Source organism: Halichoeres trimaculatus, unplaced genomic scaffold, assembly GCF_033239565.1.
Source record: "Halichoeres trimaculatus isolate MK-OKI-2021-1 unplaced genomic scaffold, fHalTri1.1 fHalTri1_scaffold_5, whole genome shotgun sequence".
NCBI lineage: Eukaryota > Metazoa > Chordata > Actinopteri > Labriformes > Labridae > Halichoeres > Halichoeres trimaculatus.
The window spans coordinates 16,946,013-16,965,135 of record NW_027437183.1 but is presented as its reverse complement, the minus strand read 5'-3'; the positions used below and the strand labels follow the sequence as shown (position 1 = coordinate 16,965,135).

The 19,123-nt window shown below is 41.7% G+C and overlaps 1 protein-coding gene and 1 non-coding gene across 2 annotated transcripts; one reads left to right on the top strand and one right to left on the bottom strand.

Annotated features, from left to right (window-relative positions):
* Positions 1-67: 67 nt before the first annotated feature.
* Positions 68-19,113, bottom strand: LOC141789920 (junction-mediating and -regulatory protein-like). The gene is made up of 10 exons (XM_074669472.1): positions 17,656-19,113; positions 12,558-12,731; positions 6,519-6,669; positions 5,745-5,914; positions 5,463-5,628; positions 5,067-5,236; positions 3,553-3,630; positions 3,360-3,455; positions 2,731-3,277; positions 68-2,636 (listed from the first exon to the last, which is right to left on the bottom strand). The coding sequence occupies exons 1-10, from the start codon at positions 18,487-18,489 to the stop codon at positions 2,329-2,331; spliced, it is 2,694 nt and encodes an 897-aa protein (XP_074525573.1). The 5' UTR covers positions 18,490-19,113; the 3' UTR covers positions 68-2,328.
* Positions 11,022-11,093, top strand: trnaq-cug (transfer RNA glutamine (anticodon CUG)). Its single transcript has one exon. It is a non-coding gene; the product is annotated as a tRNA-Gln (tRNA).
* Positions 19,114-19,123: the final 10 nt, after the last annotated feature.

The following is a 19,123-nucleotide window of genomic DNA, read 5'->3' as shown; positions in this document are numbered from 1 at the left end:
TTTTTTGTTTTTCTATAGAAGACACATAATCTAACTAAAAGAAATGAGCCATCTCTGAATTTGCTTCACAAGGTTTTTATTTGAATGCAGGGGCGGGATCGTAAATGAAAAGTGGTCTGGATAATGACAATGGAAGGACTAAAGGCAAAAAGGCATTTTTGGAACAGTGTGTCTATACACAACTGTATAAAAACATACTCAAAGTTTTTAGAGTCATGATCACCCATTAACTTTTTATTTCTGCTCTTTCTATATTAATATTGCACTTCTCAGGCGACAGACCGACTTATTCAAATAGGTCATGAAGTCAGCTTGCATGAATGAGGGGTCCACATGAGAGATGTGTAGAAACATAAACATCACATTATGATTTGGCTTGAAATGCTTTAGAGAAAGACAGGAAACAAATAAGAATAAAAAGCAGAGGGGAAAAAAGCATCGTAACAAAAGTAAAGATCAGTGTTTAACACAAAACATTTTATTTCCAAGGTCAGTCAGGTGATTCGTGGCAAAGGTGTGAGATCCTGGACTCAGTTTACCAAAAGTCTTAAGCATATTTTTGACCCTTGTTTGTTATGAGAGGTTAAGCTTTAGCTGTAAGATCTTTTGTAAACCTGTTAACTTTAAATGACAGTGAGTCAGGTTGGATCTGGATCAGGTTTCAGGTTTGGAGTCAGGATCTCTATCTTATGCTACATGATGAGGGTACCATGGAAGAACAGTGTGCCAACAGGAAATGTGAACATGCCTCAGGTTTGCTTCACAAACAAATCATTGACGGTCTTTAGCACAGAGCTTTTTCAAGCTGAACAGTGTGAGATATATTCAGTGCCTGTTCTTTGTACATGTAATGTCTACCTACAGCTAACCCGCAACTGGATCTTTACACATAAATAACAGAAAAAACGTATCAAAGTTTAAGAGTGCATGCCAAGGCTGTCCAAGACTCTTGAGATCCTTTTTTGCTAATTCATGTGCTCATAAGCATCCCACTGATCCTCCCTCCTCTGAACTGTGTGGGTCCAGTACCAAATGTTGCTAAGTGCTTTCAAACTTTCTCAACTTTATTTCTGATATAATCTTTGTCAGTGACAGAAAAACAAATTTGTGGACGTAGTGTTTCAGAATTTGTACAATGTACCATGAAAGTGCTGAACCGTTTCTTAAAAAGTACTCTTGAATTGAGGATCGACTCACTATGACACCAAATGTTTCATCATGTTGGCTGAGTTCTGGACAAGAGTCGATGTGCGCATAAGCATGTTTTTACTTGCTGCATCGTGAGTAACAGACCTCCAACTGTGCGCCTCGGCCCACTGAGCGCAGAGAAAGAAATGAGGCTGGAGGAGAGAAAGCGAATAAGATATCTGGAGGAACAGCATCAATCATGGCCGCCTGCTCAGCTGCCCACTGTGGCTCCCTGCGGCGCTGAGAGTATCTAACCTCCCACTGAACATCCATCACTGAAACAGGCGTGACCAGTTTCACACTGCCCACATGTGAACGCTGCTAATCACCCACCATGTGAGCCCACACTTGACAAAGAGTCCTGACACGAACCATGACCCCCACCTCGCTAAAGAAACTCTGCTGCTCAGGCATCGACCCTTCTTCTCCTTCTCTCCTACTCAAGGAGACCTTCCTCAACTTGAGAGAAGCTGTTGGTTGTAGGATCGACTTATGAACTTATTATGACTCCTCATATCTCCCACCAGCCTGGCCAAATGCCTCAGCTGCAAAGCCAACAGATGGGCGGATACACATTACATGTCTCACCTCGAGACGGGGGTGAGAGTGGGAGACATTAAAGGCTAAAGGATGAAAAGAAAGTGGGAGTTGAAAAAGATTTGTAGATTTTTTACAGTTTCTATTCAGACAAAAGAGGTTCTGGTGTATAAAATGTCCAATTTTTGTGGGCATGAAACTCAAGATCACACGCCTGGCTTTCCTCAGTGTCACACACTACTGTCAGTGCAGAGTGTCAGTGTTAGATATGTGATGTGCTCTTCCTGTTCCTGAATCCTCTAAGGGCCAGTGCAAAGCAGTACAAGTGGAAAATAGGAATAAAAAAACAAACATGGTATTATGAAAAACTGATCACATGAATGAAACCACAGAAACAAGACGAGATGTCCTTTATGATGCTGAATATAGAGTGAAACACAAATGGAAAGGTCAGACCTTTAGAGCATTTGGTGAGTTTGTGATATTCAGTATGATTAAGTCCCCGTTGTGAGTGAATGATGGAGAACGATGTGTATTATGTACGTCTGTGTACAGTACAGTGCAGGCAACTGTGCAAGTATTTTTGTGTCTTAGCCTCAAACCCTAGCTTTCCCAGTCAGGTCCTGCCAGCCCTTCATCGTCTGAGTCAGACTCTGGCGAGGCCTCTTTGATTCGGCGCAGTGCCTCGTGGATGCTCCTGGTCAGGGGATCAGTGGAGGCAGGGAGCTCTCCCTGATCCTTTCTCTCCTTTCTGGGTACACGCCTCAGTTTGACCCCCTTGCGGATTTGAGCCAGGATGCTGTTGGAATCGTCGTCATCCTTGGCAGGAGGCAGGGACCGCTGGTCAACCTTCCTCAGGATGAAACTGCCTCTCTTCAGGGAAGCCAGCACTTCATCCATGGGTGAACTCACTACACACAGAAAGAGAAGAGGAGGAGGACTCAGATTGGCTAATGTTTACAGCTAATCAAATAAAGCCTACTATGGCAATAAAAATTGTGTTACCTCTCCTGCTGTGGGAGTCAAACTCTGGAGTCTTCCTCAGCTTTTTTCGGGCACTGACCAGTTGACTGCTGTCAAAGAAGCGAGGGATAAATGGGCCGAGTGGGGAAAGGGAAAGCTCTTCTGCTGCACTCTCTCCCTCCACCTTGTGTCCGTGCTGACCTGGACTCTCAGACGGCGATAACTCCTCCCTTGCGGGCAAAGGTGGGGGTGGGGGAGGGGGAGGAGGAGGGGAGATTGGGGATGCTAGCAGTGAAGACAGAGAGCAAGGAGAGCAGGAGGAGTCTGCAGTAATGGGCACAGGAAGTGGAGGGAGGGATGCTGTGTGAGCTGTGACCGGCTGGGTGGTGAGTGTAGAGCTGGGGCTGGGGTCCGTCTGAACACTGGTACTGAGACACAGCGGCTGGCCCTGCATCTCAAGACGGACAGAGTCCATATGCTCATCCCTCTCAGTCAAGCTACTCATTTCCATGCTCCTTCCACGCTCTCTTCTTCTGTTGTGAGACGTGCGTAGACGGGTGGATTTCAGAATCACCTGACCCGGGTATCTCTGAACGCAGACAGGGGGGGAGAGACTTCAGTCGTTTAGAACAAATAAAAACCCTGACAAAAAACCTTGAGGGGGCACAAACCTGCTTGAAAGTGCGTAGTCTGTCCAAAGTTTTCTGTCTTTCTTGGCTAACCCTGATATTCTTCCTCTCCTCATCTTCATCGTCTTCTTTCTTCATCTTCAACAGTTTGGGTTGCAGAGAAGAAGAGATTTAAAGAGCTGTACAACCTTAATAAATATCTTAGAGAAACATCATTAAGATAAAGGATCTGTACCTGTAAGACCTGGTGGGAGTCCCTCTGCATAGTTTGTCGTTTCTGCTGTTTCTGAGTGTGACTTGATACACAGATCTCCTGCAAGGCAGAGAAACAGTAATAACTTCAGTAAAAAATACTGACAACCAGTGTCTAACAGTGTATAACACTATATTAATTTGAAACTATTAATTTCCATTTCCTCTGGAAGTCGAAGGAATACTCATTATTGTCTCAATGCTAAATCCCGCTGCCAGTTCAAATGCTGTTATAATATTTTACTGCTGTATTCTAGGTGTGCAAGTTTTGCATGACCCACTGGTTTTCAAGTGCAGGAAAGTCAACTCATAGTGAAATTTTGGCAGGAGATTGAACATCAAGTGAAACATAATTTGGCAGTTACTAGCAGACAACAATTCAGCTAATTGACTAGAAAGTGAAGCTTGAAACTGGTTGAATGCTCATGTTAGCCTTTGTAGCTCTGCTGTTGTAGTTAAAAAAAACTTTGTCTTTTTTTAACCCCTCATGTCACACTTTTAAACACTGATATTAAACAACAGCTGGTGGCTGCTGCTCTTTGTAAACGTGCTGTTTTAATTTGAAATATGGCCAAATGCTTAATTTAACAGCTCATTATCTTTTTATGATAGCAGTAATCCAAAAAGCATAAATGTCAAAGTTATTTATTAGATGGCTTTCACTTAAAGGACTTGCAAACCTAGAAAACAGATGAAAGTTAACCCAAACTCTAAGCATCACATTGTATGTGAGTTGTTTGCATTTGTAGCTGTATGAGTGTGTGACAATGATGATGCACTGTTTGTTAAATACCAGTGCATCAAAAAAGTCATTGTAGCATTTCCCCTAAAAAACAAAGCCATTCCTAAAACATGATGAACATTTATTCTATGATTCTCAAACAATGTAGCAATTTGGTCTTCAAAAGAAAAGAGGAAAAAGTGATGGGTAATTTCTTGGACTAGATCAGTAAAGGTATATTTAAGTGTCTCCCAGAGTTTAAAGTATACTTAAAAAAAAAAAAAGATAAAAAAAAACAGAAAAATTGAGCTCTCCAAATATTCCTTATTAAAACACATAAGAGTAAAAAATTAAAAGATTTTTTTTAAAAACTTTAAAAATCAAACATGGGGTTTAAACTGTATAATAGGTCTTTTATGATTTCATATGCTTATTATAGACTGTATGATATATGGGTAGTCCCTTGACTTAGTAGTCTTAAAATCTTTGAAACCACCCAGCTTTCAAACAGAGCCACCCCCTCACCAGACGTCCTAGTCTTAAACCGTTTTGGGTATGAGCTGTAAACATGTTGTTTTCTGCTGTTAAGATCAGCCTTTTTTGAATGACATTGGATAGGACTAGGTTGCTGCTTGATGCTTATCTGGAGACCCTTTAAAAATGCTCAGAAAGGGCAACTTATCCCGCATTACATAATGTTACTGTTCCTGAAAGAAACTGTTTAGGAGGCCTTCTGGGATTTAGAAAAGGGGTGTATATGAGTGTGGTGTACACACCTTCTTGTTCCTCAGATAGGAGCGCTTGGCAGTAATGCGCCCCCTCCTTGCCTCCAGCTGTCGAGCGCTGACCTGAAGTCTGCGCAGCTCTTCTCTCTCTGCAGAATCATCCTCTGTTATATCATCTGCACTTTCAAAGGTGTCGTAGTACACCACTTCATCCTGGAGCTCTGAAAACAAAGATCTTCCATGAGCATGACAGACACTGTACACTGACAGTATCATAAATGATACTTCAGAATGTCATGCTGAATGTTCATGGGCTGTCAACAGTGTGAAATACTTGGTGAAATGAATGACTGTTAGCATGCTCTCTGAAAAGGATACCACATCTCAAAGGGGCTAATCCAGAGGGTCAACTCACCCTGAAAGTGGAAAATAAAGGAGGACAAATACCTGTTATCTGTCGGCGAATGCTGTCAAGTTGGGCTGTGAGCAGCAGCTCTTCACACTGCAGTATCTCAGCCTGGATGTCATAGAGCTGGAGCTGGAGCTCATAGTACTGTGTCTCCATGTAGTCCAAGAGGGCCATAGCATCCTCACTGCTACACAGACCCTGCATCTGAGGGGACATGACACAAATTAAGTTGAAAACTGCTGTGTGTGCATCTGTCTGTGTCCGTGTGCGTGTGTATTAATGTCTATGCGAAAGTGTTTCACAGAGTGTTACCCCCACACCTCCTCTCGAAGTGTGTGTTTCCGCTGCTCCAGACAGATCTCCCTTGCTCTCTGGAGCTGCAGAGTTTCCTTGGCGACAGAGTAACGGAGCCTTTCCATTCGCTCCACCGCTGCAGTCCAGGAAGACTTGCCAAACTTACGTTGGTCCACCTTCATGCGCTCATACACTCCTACACCCACAAACACAGACGAGGGGGAAACGACATGGAGACATAAAACCTCCTCACATCTTAAAGGTAGGTGCTCTAGTTTGAGAGTGAGTCAGAAATAAGATCAAGAAACATCCTCCTTTGGTACAATGAGACTCATCCACTGATGACTTCACCCTCACAGGGAAAACCTTTACTACCACAAAGTAGAGAGAGACATCTATTGGCCAGTTTTGGACACTACAGCATCTTTCCCTCCAGTTTGTACTTGAAGCCTCTCAATTATTAGATTTTTGATTTGATAAGTGTCAAATACTAAATAGAGCAATCAGTAGTGGGTACAAACTTGGATAGGCAGGGGCACATTGTGGAGTCACTCTGCAGAGACACAATCTGCTGGCAGAGCTGTTTGATCAATAGCTTGTCCTTGTTTCCTCCTGTCCCTGTCAAAGCATGGCTGTCTGCACTCCCTCATTACTACCAAATCACATTAGCCCTGGCGTTCAGAACCGCACACAGGTCAATAGCAGGCCAATACTGCTACTATGTGTGCACGATTATACAAAGTCATTCCTCTACTGCTTCACTGGTTGACATTGATGGTGGTGGTGCTGGCATACTGTACCTTTCTGGGCTCTGGCAGTGATCTCAAAGTATTTCACAGTAAACTCCTGGATGTTGAGAACTGCCCCCTGAGCTTTCTTCTGCCAGTCGCAGTCCTCCTTTTTAAGGGTTTCAATTCGCCTTGGGCCCAAGTAGTCATTTTCCATGGATATCTATTGAGAAAGAATATTTTTTGAGCTGTTACAGCAACATATTTTGGCAGACAGACAGCAGTTTTACCCCATGAAGAAGATAAGTTACGAGACAGAGTAAACCATAGCCCGGAGCCAAAGGGCTTTCTCACTCCCTTAGTCTTAGTAGCTTTAAGCAACTTTCTGGACAGCTATGAAAAAGAAGCTCTCTATTATGGGCTATTGATACCACTTTGATGTTGGTAACATGAGACACTTGATTAAATTTGGCTTCTGATACTTCACTGCACTTCACTAAACTTCAAGTCAGAAGCTTTTAACTCATTCACATCTTTGAAGCCCAGATTGATTCAACTCTTCCTGCTGCTTTCTTCTCCTTTTTCTTCAGTACGTGATCCCTTTTTCTACTTGCTCATGAGGATTTGCAATTCAACTGTCACATCTTTACATCCAGGTTTACAGACAGCGTTGTGCAGCTGAGCCATCACATTTTTCAGGCAACTCTTTAACATTTAAGCAATGCATCCAAGTGTCTCAAAGCTTGAAGCATTCAAATAGATAAATACAACAGAGACAATCCAGTTTCACCAATGAGGCTTGAGACAGAGGTCCAGACCTACACATGTTGAGGGAAACTTGTTGAAACGTGTACAGCTGGATATTATGTAAAAAAACACCTTGAAAATCGTGCAACAGGCCTGAAGAGGGAGCTACACGCAAACACACAAACAGACTGTTTTTTTGTCATTCTGGCTGCACCATTATTCAGATATCAACACACATTCATTAACCTGTGTAGAATAATCAAAGACATGGTATGATATACTATGAACCATTTATAACCAGCACAAAGGATTGATAATCATCTTGCTTGTCTGTTCACTGAAGGACAGGGGGATGTTTACGGAGTAAAGGTTGGTTAGGTTTTATCCCTGACCCTAGGTAACCTCCCTGCACCTCGGCTCACTCTGCGCTGCTCAGCGGTGTATCATTTACTACTGCAACTTCCTGCAGTCAGGTTACACTGTCAGTCCTTTGATTTCCATTCTGTCTGCATTTCTTTTAACTGTGTAATTTTAAACCTGTCAGCTTTACAGTTACCATAAATCTAAGCAAAGCAACATTTTACCTATTAAAGTTAACTTTAAAGGGGGTTAAACATTTTATGGTGTTGTTTAGGGCTTGAAAGTAGAAGTTTAAGGTTAAAGTGACTGTTTTTCAGCCCACATCTTACAGGAACCTTTTTCAGCCTTTACGTACACTATTAAATCCAAGTTTGAAGTTGATCTGAAGAGACCTTTAAGGTTTAACACACGTCATAAGTCAGACAGTCTTTTTGTCTCTTGGTGATTTAATAGTGAGCCACAAATTGCTTTCAAAAGATTCTCAAACAAGACCAGTGTAAAAGATTTGTATGTACCAGGTTTTAGCGCTGTATGCAATTGACAGTGATACACTGCCATGCCAAAACAAAAGCCATAATGCCTTCAGAATTATGATCGTTTCTTTCAAGTATTTCAAATGTAAATTACAGTGTACAGGGCTTTTGTACATGCGACCAAAATGCCTTGACTAAAACTCACACTCATGGTAGAATCATATCGTGAGCCAAACCAATAAGAGATAGAACAGGTCTTTGCAGCATCTCACTCCAGGTTTTATATTGTCGCTCTATTAAAATAATGGCCAAAGTCATTTTTTCAAGTTTTTGGGAAAACACAAAAAACTTAACCAAATACAGAGCATATGACATTTATAAATCATTTCAATCAAAAAGGCCTTCACAGTGGATGACTGTAGACATGCATAGAAAATTGTGTGTCAATCACTAAACATTAAAGAATAAAGTGACTTGTGCCAATTTCTCTAAAATTCTGGTGTGATTTAGGCTACTTTAAACCTGGGTTAAACTGCCCTTTTATCCCATAGTGCAAACTCAAAACTGAAATTACCCTAAGTTAAATTAAACAAATGTCAGGAAAAGCAAATTGGTCAGGAGGCAGTCCTTCAGGACTTCTTTGCTGGGTTTTGTATTGAACTTAAACCATTTCCAACGTCCAAGTTTTGAAAACTATTTTGAAACCTGACCATTAACGGTCCTTTAATTCCATAAAGCAAACTCAAAACGTTAATAAATCTAACCTAAATTGAACAAATGTCAATCATACACTGAGTAGGAATATTCATACATTTCCTACCAAAAAACAAAAAAACAAAAATCTGTAATTTTGAAACTGCACAGCACGTCATCCTGCTGTTAATCTGTCTTCACTGGCTTCCAGTGGCAGCTCGAATCAAATTCAAAGCTCTTCTTCTGGCTTACAAAATATAGACAAAAACAGCTCCTGCCAACCTGGGGTCTCTTATCCAGGTCTACACTACAGCTCGCCAAATACGCTCTGTTCATGAAAGACGCCTGGTGCTCCAAGCCAGGGCAGCTCTAGATCTCAAGCCAGACTCTTCTCCTCTGTTGTGCCCAATTGGTGGAATGAATTACCTAACTCTAAACAAACTGCAGAGTTCCTCTCTACTTTTAAGAGATGTCTGAGGACTTATCTGTTCAGGGCACACTTCAGCCCTTGATCTGACCCTTCTCCTCTTTGTCCTCAGGGGTAGAATGAGTCAGAAGGTCTCAGACCCAGCGCTTAGTCAATTTTTTTTTAGCATTAACTACTGAATTTAATTCATTTAATTTATTTAATTTACAGGGACAATGCATATAAATGGACATTACAGTAAATATGCCAGAGTTAGCCAAAATAATAGTTTTCATCTGTAGTCCCCGGCCACTTGTTAAAGTAGGCAACCTAAAAAGTACAAGATAAAATAAAACAAAGCAGAATAAAATGAATGCAGAGTCAGTTATTAGAAAATAAATCACACCCTAATGTTAAACAGTACTAGGATCTGAGAGAGAGAGAGAGAATGTTATCGAAGGTTGAAGTATATTGTTGCAGCAACTAATTGTGTTTATTTGGCTACATTGCTCGATATTAAAATAAACAAATAATAAAAAAAAAAATAAATAAATAAATACATAAATAAATAAATAAATAAATCTTCTTGCACTTCATGGCAGCACCTGCAGCCAAACATTTTGGCTCCAAGAAAATTGATTTTAGATAAATTAATTATGTATTCTTTGGTGGAGTCCCATTTTTAAGGCTCAACTTGACCTAGATGTGAAGGAAATACAAGGAACAAACTCATAGTGTGATAATTTTTGTTCTACCTCGATAAGGTTGTATTAGACCATCCGTCTAAAAACTGATATATTAAAATTCTGGTATGATGGTATCTGCTTGGTGTCAGCAGCAATAGAGACACTGTACCAGTCTGTTGTGGTAAAGAGGGAGTTGAGCCAGAAGGCAAGGCTATGGATATATTGGTCAATCAGTAAGTAGTAACTGAAAGAACAAGACCACAAATACAAGGGGCTGACATGAGCTTTCTCCACAGGGTGTCCGGGCTCAGCCTTAGAGATAGATCTCAGACCAAGGGGAAACATCGGGTTTTGAAAATGAAGCCTATGCATTAGTGGCCAAAGGAAATATACTGACACTATGCCGTAAACGTGCTGCTGTAAGTGCTGTGAAAGGTGGTCAAACCAAATATTAAAGTTAAAGGGACAGTGAGGACTTCCTAAGTGATCTTGAAAAACTCTCACTGCCAGATGCCTGATTGTTATCCACAATTTAAGATAAGATGATCAACACCAACATAGGTTATTCCTACAGTCTACTTCTTAGCTTCCTGATCAGGTCGGGAAAGACCAGATTGACTTTAGGTATGTCAAAGTCTCCGTGACAGCACCACGGCAGCTGACGAGGTTTAATAGTGAGGTGACGTTAGCTAGTTTTGGTCGATGAGCACTTATCGGACATAACCCGGATTCATTAACGTTGCACATGAACGTATGAACATGTCTCAGAGCACTGGGCTGCCAGGAGCACTAAATATAGACAACTACTAAAGTATGGTTGCAGTTCAAAGTTTGTATTAATTGGATTGTTTTGAAACATCCATAAAAAAAACATTGCTCCGTTGTATGTTTTTCTAGGTTTGGCTGTAGGACAAACCAGGGCATCCAGAGAAAACCCTGTGCGCTTTATTAATATTTCACTCAGAGTTCATACAGACAGCACAGCTTTAAGCTTGTAAGTTATTATTTTATAACATGAAATTGTTTCCCAGACAGAAATAATGAGAGTGTTCAAATTTTTAACCACTAGAAGAGGTTTCATGGAGAAGACAAATATCAGCTCATTCAGAGCTGCAGAGAGCCTTGCTGTCTCAGCCACAAACACGACAGGTTATAAATAGACCCGGATGTGTGAGTTGAGGGTCATGTCGCCCCTCCCACCCAAGCAGGAGGTTCCATGGTGTAATGGTTAGCACTCTGGACTCTGAATCCAGCGATCCGAGTTCAAATCTCGGTGGGACCTGCAAAGTTTTTGTTCTCCTGTCTGAGAATAGCCTCAGAGGAATTCTTTGACCTGACATGTTTGTGAACTGCTTGATGTACTGCAGGGGAAATCAAAGAGTGCAACAGCAGAGAGACGGTGGTAAAGAGAGTGTCGCTGGTGAGAACAAATGATAAGTGCCGTAGTTATTTGATATGAAAGTCAATGTTGACCTATTACAGATGTAGCAGATTTGATTATTTCGCTGGTTTGCAAGGTAAGAATATAGTACATACAAAAGAAATCCTTTAGTGAGTGAGCTGAGAAAAAGGAAGTGACAATAAGTAACAGCTTCCTGTTAATTATTCAGCTCAAAGGATAGAAGATAGATGGGTTGAATTTTATAGAGAAGATTTTTTTTAAACTTTTTCATGAGCTTGGCTCAAAATGTAAAAGCCATTTAGCTTCTAAACAATATTTTTAAGTACTTACCGTCACTCTAGTTTTTATTTTAAGGGAACTGAACCAAAAGGGGTGTTACTACAGTTTGTATAAAACAACAATAAGTGATGTAAATTAACCTTTTACAAAATATGAAACACACACACACCAGCTCACATTCCTGTCCTGGTTTGTCTCACTTCAGGGACCTGAGTTGAGATCATTCAGCTAGCCACACCCTAAACTGGAAAGTCCTCTGACTTTGCTCTCTTTCTTCCATTCTGCGCTGCATCCCTACCATCCCCAGTGTCAGCATCATCTGTGCCTGCAGTAAACCTATAGGGCCACACACAACATGACTTATTCATACCTCTGTGAGACTGCAGGAAATAAGAGATCCACAGGGCTCATTTCCAGCTCACAGTATGTCACTCAACCACCAGATGCCATACCCCAAAAGCACAGATGGTATAGGAAAAGCAAGACAGAGAGGTCTTAACATTAAAGGTTTGGAAAGTTCTAGATACACAGAATCAAAGTTTGCTTCTTTACTCTAAGATGTTAAGATGTTCTATAGAAATGTTATACTGGCGTCCCTTTATCACTGATGTGCCGTGTGTGAGTCAGAGAGCTAAATATAAATGTGCCATCATTAACTGAACAAAACCTCTCAACTACTATTCCATATTTCTGCCTCCATCTTGTACTTGCAATTAGATACATCTCAGCCCCCCTTCCTTAAAGAACCATGAGGAACAAACAAAACACTCTATCCTCCATGACACATCACAGTCAAATGTACACATTTAACAAACAGACAAAACGGATCCTACACCAAACATGAAATTTCCTGACAAAAAGTATTGTGTTTCATGACGGTTTTACTTCACTGTATCATCAGCAGAGCAGCCAAAAACTGTACTAACCTATTTTTCAGGGGCAAATTTCCTCAATGATGAATGAGATATTTTGCTTTCTTGTTCTTCTTTGAGGAAATGCTCTTAATTCATTTGCTAAAATGATGCACCTTTTTATTTGTGAGCTTCAACGGTTGAAAATGTTTACCTTGATCTGCTGCCTGCGTAGCATAGCTAGCTCCCTCATGTCTCTGAAGGGCTGCAGCAGGTACTGGTACAGCTGTGTGGAGGCCTCCAGCAGACCTCCGTAGGCTTGATCTTCCTCCTCGTACAGCTCCAACAGGTCCACCATACTTTCAATGGTCCTGTGTTTCTCCAGCAGCTGCATCATATACAAACACAGGAAGCAGATTAACAGTGATACCACATTAACAGCTATCAGAAGGTAAAAGATGTGCAGCCCCTTATAAAAACATGCAAATGAAGAATTAGGAGTGACCTCTATTAGGTGTTGTTGGAGGAGAGGCATCGTGGGAGTTCAGAACAGAAATGCAGACATTACCTTTATGTGTGTGTGGTGTGTGTGATGCAGAGTCAGCTAACCCTTCACACATAAACATACTGTACACATCTTTTGGTGTCACTTAGCAGTGAATAGAAACGTGCACCTTACAGTTAAAGTAAGACGATGCTTTATATAAGTATAAATAACAGGAGCTTATCAGACCACAGCTGAGTGAGCAGAGTCCTTTGTGCTGCTGGGAATAAGATCAATACACACACACACACACACACACACACACACACACACACACACACACACACACACACACACACACACACACACGCGCACACACACACACACACACACACACACACACACACACACACACACACAAACACACACAAACACACACAAACACTTTTGCCAGACTGAACAATCCCGTAGGCTACCAGCAAGCACTGAAATAGCCATTAACTCAGCCCTTGGATAGAGTGGGTGGATCAATAGGCGTGTGTGTTGTGTGTGTGTGTGTGTGTGTGTGTGTGTGTGTGTGTGTGTGTGTGTGTGTGTGTGTGTGTGTGTGTGTGTGTGTGTGTGTGTGTGTGTGTGTGTCTGAGATCCTACGACACAACAAAATGTGCTTGTGTTTGAATGAGCTACTAAGCGTTTTCCATGATGAAGACAGGAATAAGATCAGTAGCTCTTCCTCCACATTCAGGATGAATGCACCCCAAAGGAAACGGGAAATCCCACCGAGTCACGACATTTATTGAAACAACTGGTGCAAATAAGCTTAGTGCTGGCGCGCACAATACTATCCATTTCTGTTCAGGCTGCAAAGCAAAGCCTCTTGTGGCTCGTATCCTGTCTGTTTATTTTGAGAGTGTGTGTTCAAACTGTGAAACAGGACTGTGGGTGAAATGACATAGACGGTGTGTCTTTGCTGCTGGCAGCCTATGTGACTGCTCAGAAGTGGAGCAGAGAGGAAATGCTTGGGACTAAAAATCCTACAAACTCACCAGTATGGACCAATGCAGTCTCTTGACCATGTCTTACTCTTACAAGGAAAGGGCCACACAAGCAAATATAAAATCAAATGTACTGTGATGCTGCTGTTGCTGGAGAATAAAACTGTGCATGCTGAAAAATGAATCTATGTTTTTCTTTTTTTTGTGCTTCTGTCTTGAATGTATGTATGTAAGAAATGGAAAGTCCAGTGCTACATTTTAACACTTAGCATTGATGCACCAGTCAGTGTAATGGTGGGGATTGATTCTGTGACGTTAATAATATCAAAGTCTTGCATTAACACTCGCTCCTACCTGCTCTCTCAGAGGGCTTCTTATACTGTCTGGCTCAATAATTCAAGGCTGCAAAAACCTGATGCCATTGATTGGTCGAACGAGTAGGAGCCAACAAGTATCAGCAGCGTTATGTCTGTGTACATAAAGAGGGGTTGATCAATCACTGGCTGCTGCTAGCGTGTAAGAGAAGCAGACCTGGACAAATCGTAGTTGCTGTCTGGATTTGGTCTGCACTTTGATATTGACGAATGGACAGATTGACTGATAGCGCTGCTGTTCGAATAAATCTACAGAAAATTGTAACGTCAATGTATATCAGTATTTTGAATTTTCAAATATCAATTACATGATTTTTTTTGCATTAATCCCACACAAAATGCTAATTGGTAGAATAATTAGCTTTCACTGGGAAAATATGTGGTAGCAAATAACTAATCTATCTATTATTATATGTAATTTTATTCCTTGATTTTCACCAAAAAGACTGTCTCTTAATCATTCTGTGCAGTTTACTCCAGCAGAAGATGCAGGGTATTAAGGTTTATTTAAAGGAAAACCTCTGGTGTTGGAAATGAAGCCACTATAAGAGTGTTAAAGGGGACATATGCTTGTTTCTCCTTTTCACTGTGCCAGACCAGGATACCTGTAAAGCATTTCTGCCTTCAGTACAAGTCATTTAGTTCTTTCATTGCCCCACAATAGCATTCTCAATATCCTCATTTTAGGCCATTCTGAAGATCTCGTTGAAACCCTCTGTTTCGAGTATGACCTCCAGTAACCTCGCAACGTCACAGCCCTTTGTGCTCTGATTGGTCAGTTCTATCAGAGGGGCGGAGGGGATAGAGCCAGGGGGCGGTTTTTGCAGCATGGCAGTATTTACAAAATCGCCATATTGGATGGGGCAGACCGAGCGAGTTTGCTGTTTGCCAAAACTTCACCGTAAGGCATTGATAGCAGTAATAAAATGGCAGAGTGTAGGATACGTCCTTTTGTATTGGACTCTGAGTCAGACCCGGACGGTTCTGCAGCTCAGGAGGAAGAAAATTCACCTTGACACAGATCATCTCAGGACGCTTCAGTGTGGTGAGTCAAACCGGTACTGTAACATGTATAGTTTATACGTTTATACTCAGCTCTTGGTGGGTGTATCCCTTGGTGGCGGTTGTGTGACTAACTGACATCACAGAGGAGGAGCTGCTCTATCAGATCACTCCAATAAAAAGAGAGGATCCTCGTGTCGTCATGAAGGTCGAAATCTCGAAGCCAAATGTCAATGACGTATTTTCAGAGGCATCAAATCTCGTTCTAGGATATCAGAAAAAATACAATATCTCATTTTTTGAAAATTCAGGGGGTGAAAGGCCTTGTTTTCAACTTTATTATTTGATATGTAAGTATTAAATCACGGATCAGCATATGTCCCCTTTAAAGACTTAGATTGCAGTTTCTCAAATGTCCACTTGAGGTTGGTTCCAAAAGCCAAAGAGGCCCAATTAACACCCACATTACAAAGCCCTCTCTCAGAGCAAGGTAAAGCATGTTTACAACCTGGTTTAAAAACAGACTGAATCTAAGTTACTTATTTCTTTATTTAGACACATTGTACAGAAGATGAATTTTCTTTGCAGCTCACCCATTTTCATAACATTGAAGCTCAAAGTTATGTTCAGATTTGCTTAATTAAGGGTTTGACTGATTTGACAGAAAAGTAGAATTCAGCTATATTATGCTTTTTTAAGGGTGACAGGCTGCTTAACAAGGTAAGCTACCCTGAAAGACCTGTTTGTCTCCTACACAATTTTTTTTCTCTCTGCTACTATTGTGACATTGTTCAACTGAAGCTACAGAAGGTTGTTGACATCCTGTGGCATTAAGGGACAGAGACAATCCATCACAGATTGTAGTGTGATGAGTTTGAGAAGACACAGCAGAAGAAAACTCACATTATTTAAACGATGAGACATAGTCTGTATTGAATCGCTAAACAATTCTTCTAAATACAAGGTCTACTAAGGCCAGGCGATGACTTTCTGGCCTCAGTAATAAAGCTTATGCACTAGTGCCAAAAACAACACTTACTCAAGTGGGCTACTCAAGCTTTTTTCACACACAAAAATTCTAAACAAGGTCCCATATCAAAATGTTCTACTTTACAGCAGAATTAAACATTTCTACAGCCTGATACACTGTTTGAGAATCTATGTCTAATTTCTCTCAACATCAACTGCAAAGACTGGGTTTGTAGTATCTGCTAAATCAGGGGATGCATTTTCTTTTGGATCAAACACTTGGAATACTTAAAAGACTAGCTTTCTACAAAAACTGCCTGCTCCAGCTTTGACTGCCCCACCTCTATCAAACATTCAGCCACTCCCCTGAGTTTCCTCCAGAATCATCAGAAACCGTCACCCACACAGCAGGAGGCAGATCTACAACCAGGGAGCAGCACTGCAGTCACAACGACGTCTCTACTCATCACATCAACTGGTTAACTCTAAAAGGAAAGAAATTCTTGAACTGTGTCTCACTGTGTGTGTCTGTTTATTTGACTTTCTTTCTCAGATATGTAAGCAGCCATGCAGACTGTATAATAATCCAGAGGAGGACTTGCTTACAGTTACAACCTGATTTTACAATTTCTTCTCTCACCAACAAAAATAGCTTTGTAGATTACAACAACGGATTAATCCTCAAAGAAAATAAAAGCTTTAACTCTGCATGTGTGTGTGTGTGTGTGAGAGAGAGAAAGAGAGAGAGTATGTGTGTGTTTGCACTTGACTCTCTCAGCTGTGTAAGCAGCAGACAGTAACCATGCAGAGATAATAATATTCACAGAGGTCTGATGATTGCAGCCCAATTTGACAAATTCTTGATGAATTCCTAAATTACCCCTTTGATAATGGAAATAACTAAATAGTGTAAACACAATACCTGTCAGGTGTCTCATCAGTAATAGTCAAAGGACAAGTCTGCATGTTTATGTCTCTTGGAAAATGACTCTTATATTTCACTCTGCCATTTAAAGGTCTACATATTTGTCATGTCATAAACAGGTAAAGTAGTTCTAAGAAGCTGCAAACACAAAGGCCGAATAACCTGCAGCCACTTGATTTTGACTGATAGTGATATAAGACTTCAGGATATAGCATATTAAACTGTACTTCTTAGTTAAATACTTCACATTTCAACCAGTTTATATGTAATTATTAAAATTTTCATTTTCCCCCCGAGACATCTGATAAACATGAAAATTATGCACATTTTCATTGATTCTGTGTCAGATGAGCCCGCTAGTGTGTTATGTATGTTTATTTAACACTAGTCATAAAAGTAAACTGGTGTTTACTCCTTCAAGAAGTCATCCAGGTCACAGACAGACTGTGTGATAGTGTGGTGAAATTTAGTGCAAATTGCGTCAAGACAGACCATGCAGAGTGTATTTATGAGTGAATGATCTCATCTTGAGGTTAATGTGGGAGCAGCTCACAGACTCTCACCTCCTGCAGATGTTTTGTTGCTCGGTTGAGTGCCTCCTCATGCCCAGACTGTCTCAGCTCGCTCAGGCTCTCATAGTACTCGTCTGGGTCGTCGTTTTCAGTGAAAAGAACCTGCGAGAGAATCTTCCATCCACAGGTATCAAGTGCGTGGCCCAGGTACACCTGTAAACTGTGACAGAGCTCGTCCATTTCCGTCTCGGGTACTTCCGCCGGACCGAACAATACCGTCCACATCCCGGCTGGTTCCTCCGGAAACACTGGGAGACAGGGCTCCAGGGCCGAGTTCACCGAGCACAGCTGCTGGTGGATGGCCCGGAGGTCCTGGAAGGAGAAGAGTCCAGCCCAGCTGCAGTCCTCCCTGCTCAGACAGTCCAGTTCCTCCAGGTCCAAGCTGTCCAGTGAGGAGGACAGTGGGTCATCTCTGGGTGACTTTAACACCTCAGCATCAGGACTAACAGGGGATGCTGCAGATTTAATCACAGTTGCAATTTTGACAGGGCTTGGTTTAGGGGCTATCATTGACTTGTTTTTAGGACTGCTGCCTTTCGCCACAGCCTCCCTGGCCCCCTTGCTCGGGCTCCTTGATACTTTATCCCTTACAGGACTTTCGGGCCATTTTGTTTTGTCCCCATCCTGGCTGGTCGCCTCCAGTAAAGGGTCCCTGCCAAAGCTTCTCCTCTGTACCGTCCTGTTGTGACAGGTTATGGCAAATTTACCCTCCACCTCATTCCAGGCGACGATAAACACAAATTTGTGCTTTTCTTTTTCTTCAAACGCATTCGGGCGAACAGCTACCCACCCCGACTCCAAATTATCCTCCATCGTGAAGGACATTTCTGCAAAGTGATGGGACACGAGAAAATGGTCCTCGCTTCAACAGAGCCCGTGTTTTTACCGAGTAAATGTCGTCTGAAGCGAAGTAAATCGGTGTGTGTTTAGATAGCGTTGACCAAACACAATGTTCTCACCGGGGATATTCTGCATGAAGGGCTATCCTCCTCCTGCGCTCAAGCGGATAAATGTTATGCACCGTTGTGTCATTTCCCATCCCAGCAGTCTGACTGCTTATCCCAGCCTCCTGAAACAGCTAGCTTTGAAATTGGCTCTGCGACAATTCAAGACTCGCCTCTGACACATTACATGGGGCTGTGTGTGTTTACCAGGTCCTGCGGTCGTTGCGTCTGTCAGTTGTGTTCCGTTATTCTCGATGTCTCGGCTCCAGACCTCCCTTATCATCATTGAGTACCAGAGGGACCCAGAAACCACAGCTCTCATCCTTCAAATATAGCAGACTGAGGCCATGAATGACTGTGATGAGGACGCATGTCCATCTGCACTGTCTTAAGATAGGTTAGCATCGTCTCCAAACTCATAACAGTACCATGTTTTCTTCATCGTTTGCTCAACAAGACCTCATACGCAAAAACTAATAGTGCTATCTTCATGTCTTGTCAAAAAGTCGGAATTT

What these genes read in the sequence shown, in the direction of transcription:
- LOC141789920 (XM_074669472.1), bottom strand. Translation starts at nt 18,489, where the DNA reads ATGTCCTTCACGATGGAGGATAATTTGGAGTCGGGGTGGGTAGCTGTT. An exon ending in AACACACACTTCGAGAGGAG is followed by an intron (nt 5,629 to 5,744) that starts GTGTGGGGGTAA and finishes ATGTCCCCTCAG; the next exon opens with ATGCAGGGTCTGTGTAGCAG. An exon ending in ACTCCCACCAGGTCTTACAG is followed by an intron (nt 3,456 to 3,552) that starts GTACAGATCCTT and finishes AAACTGTTGAAG; the next exon opens with ATGAAGAAAGAAGACGATGA.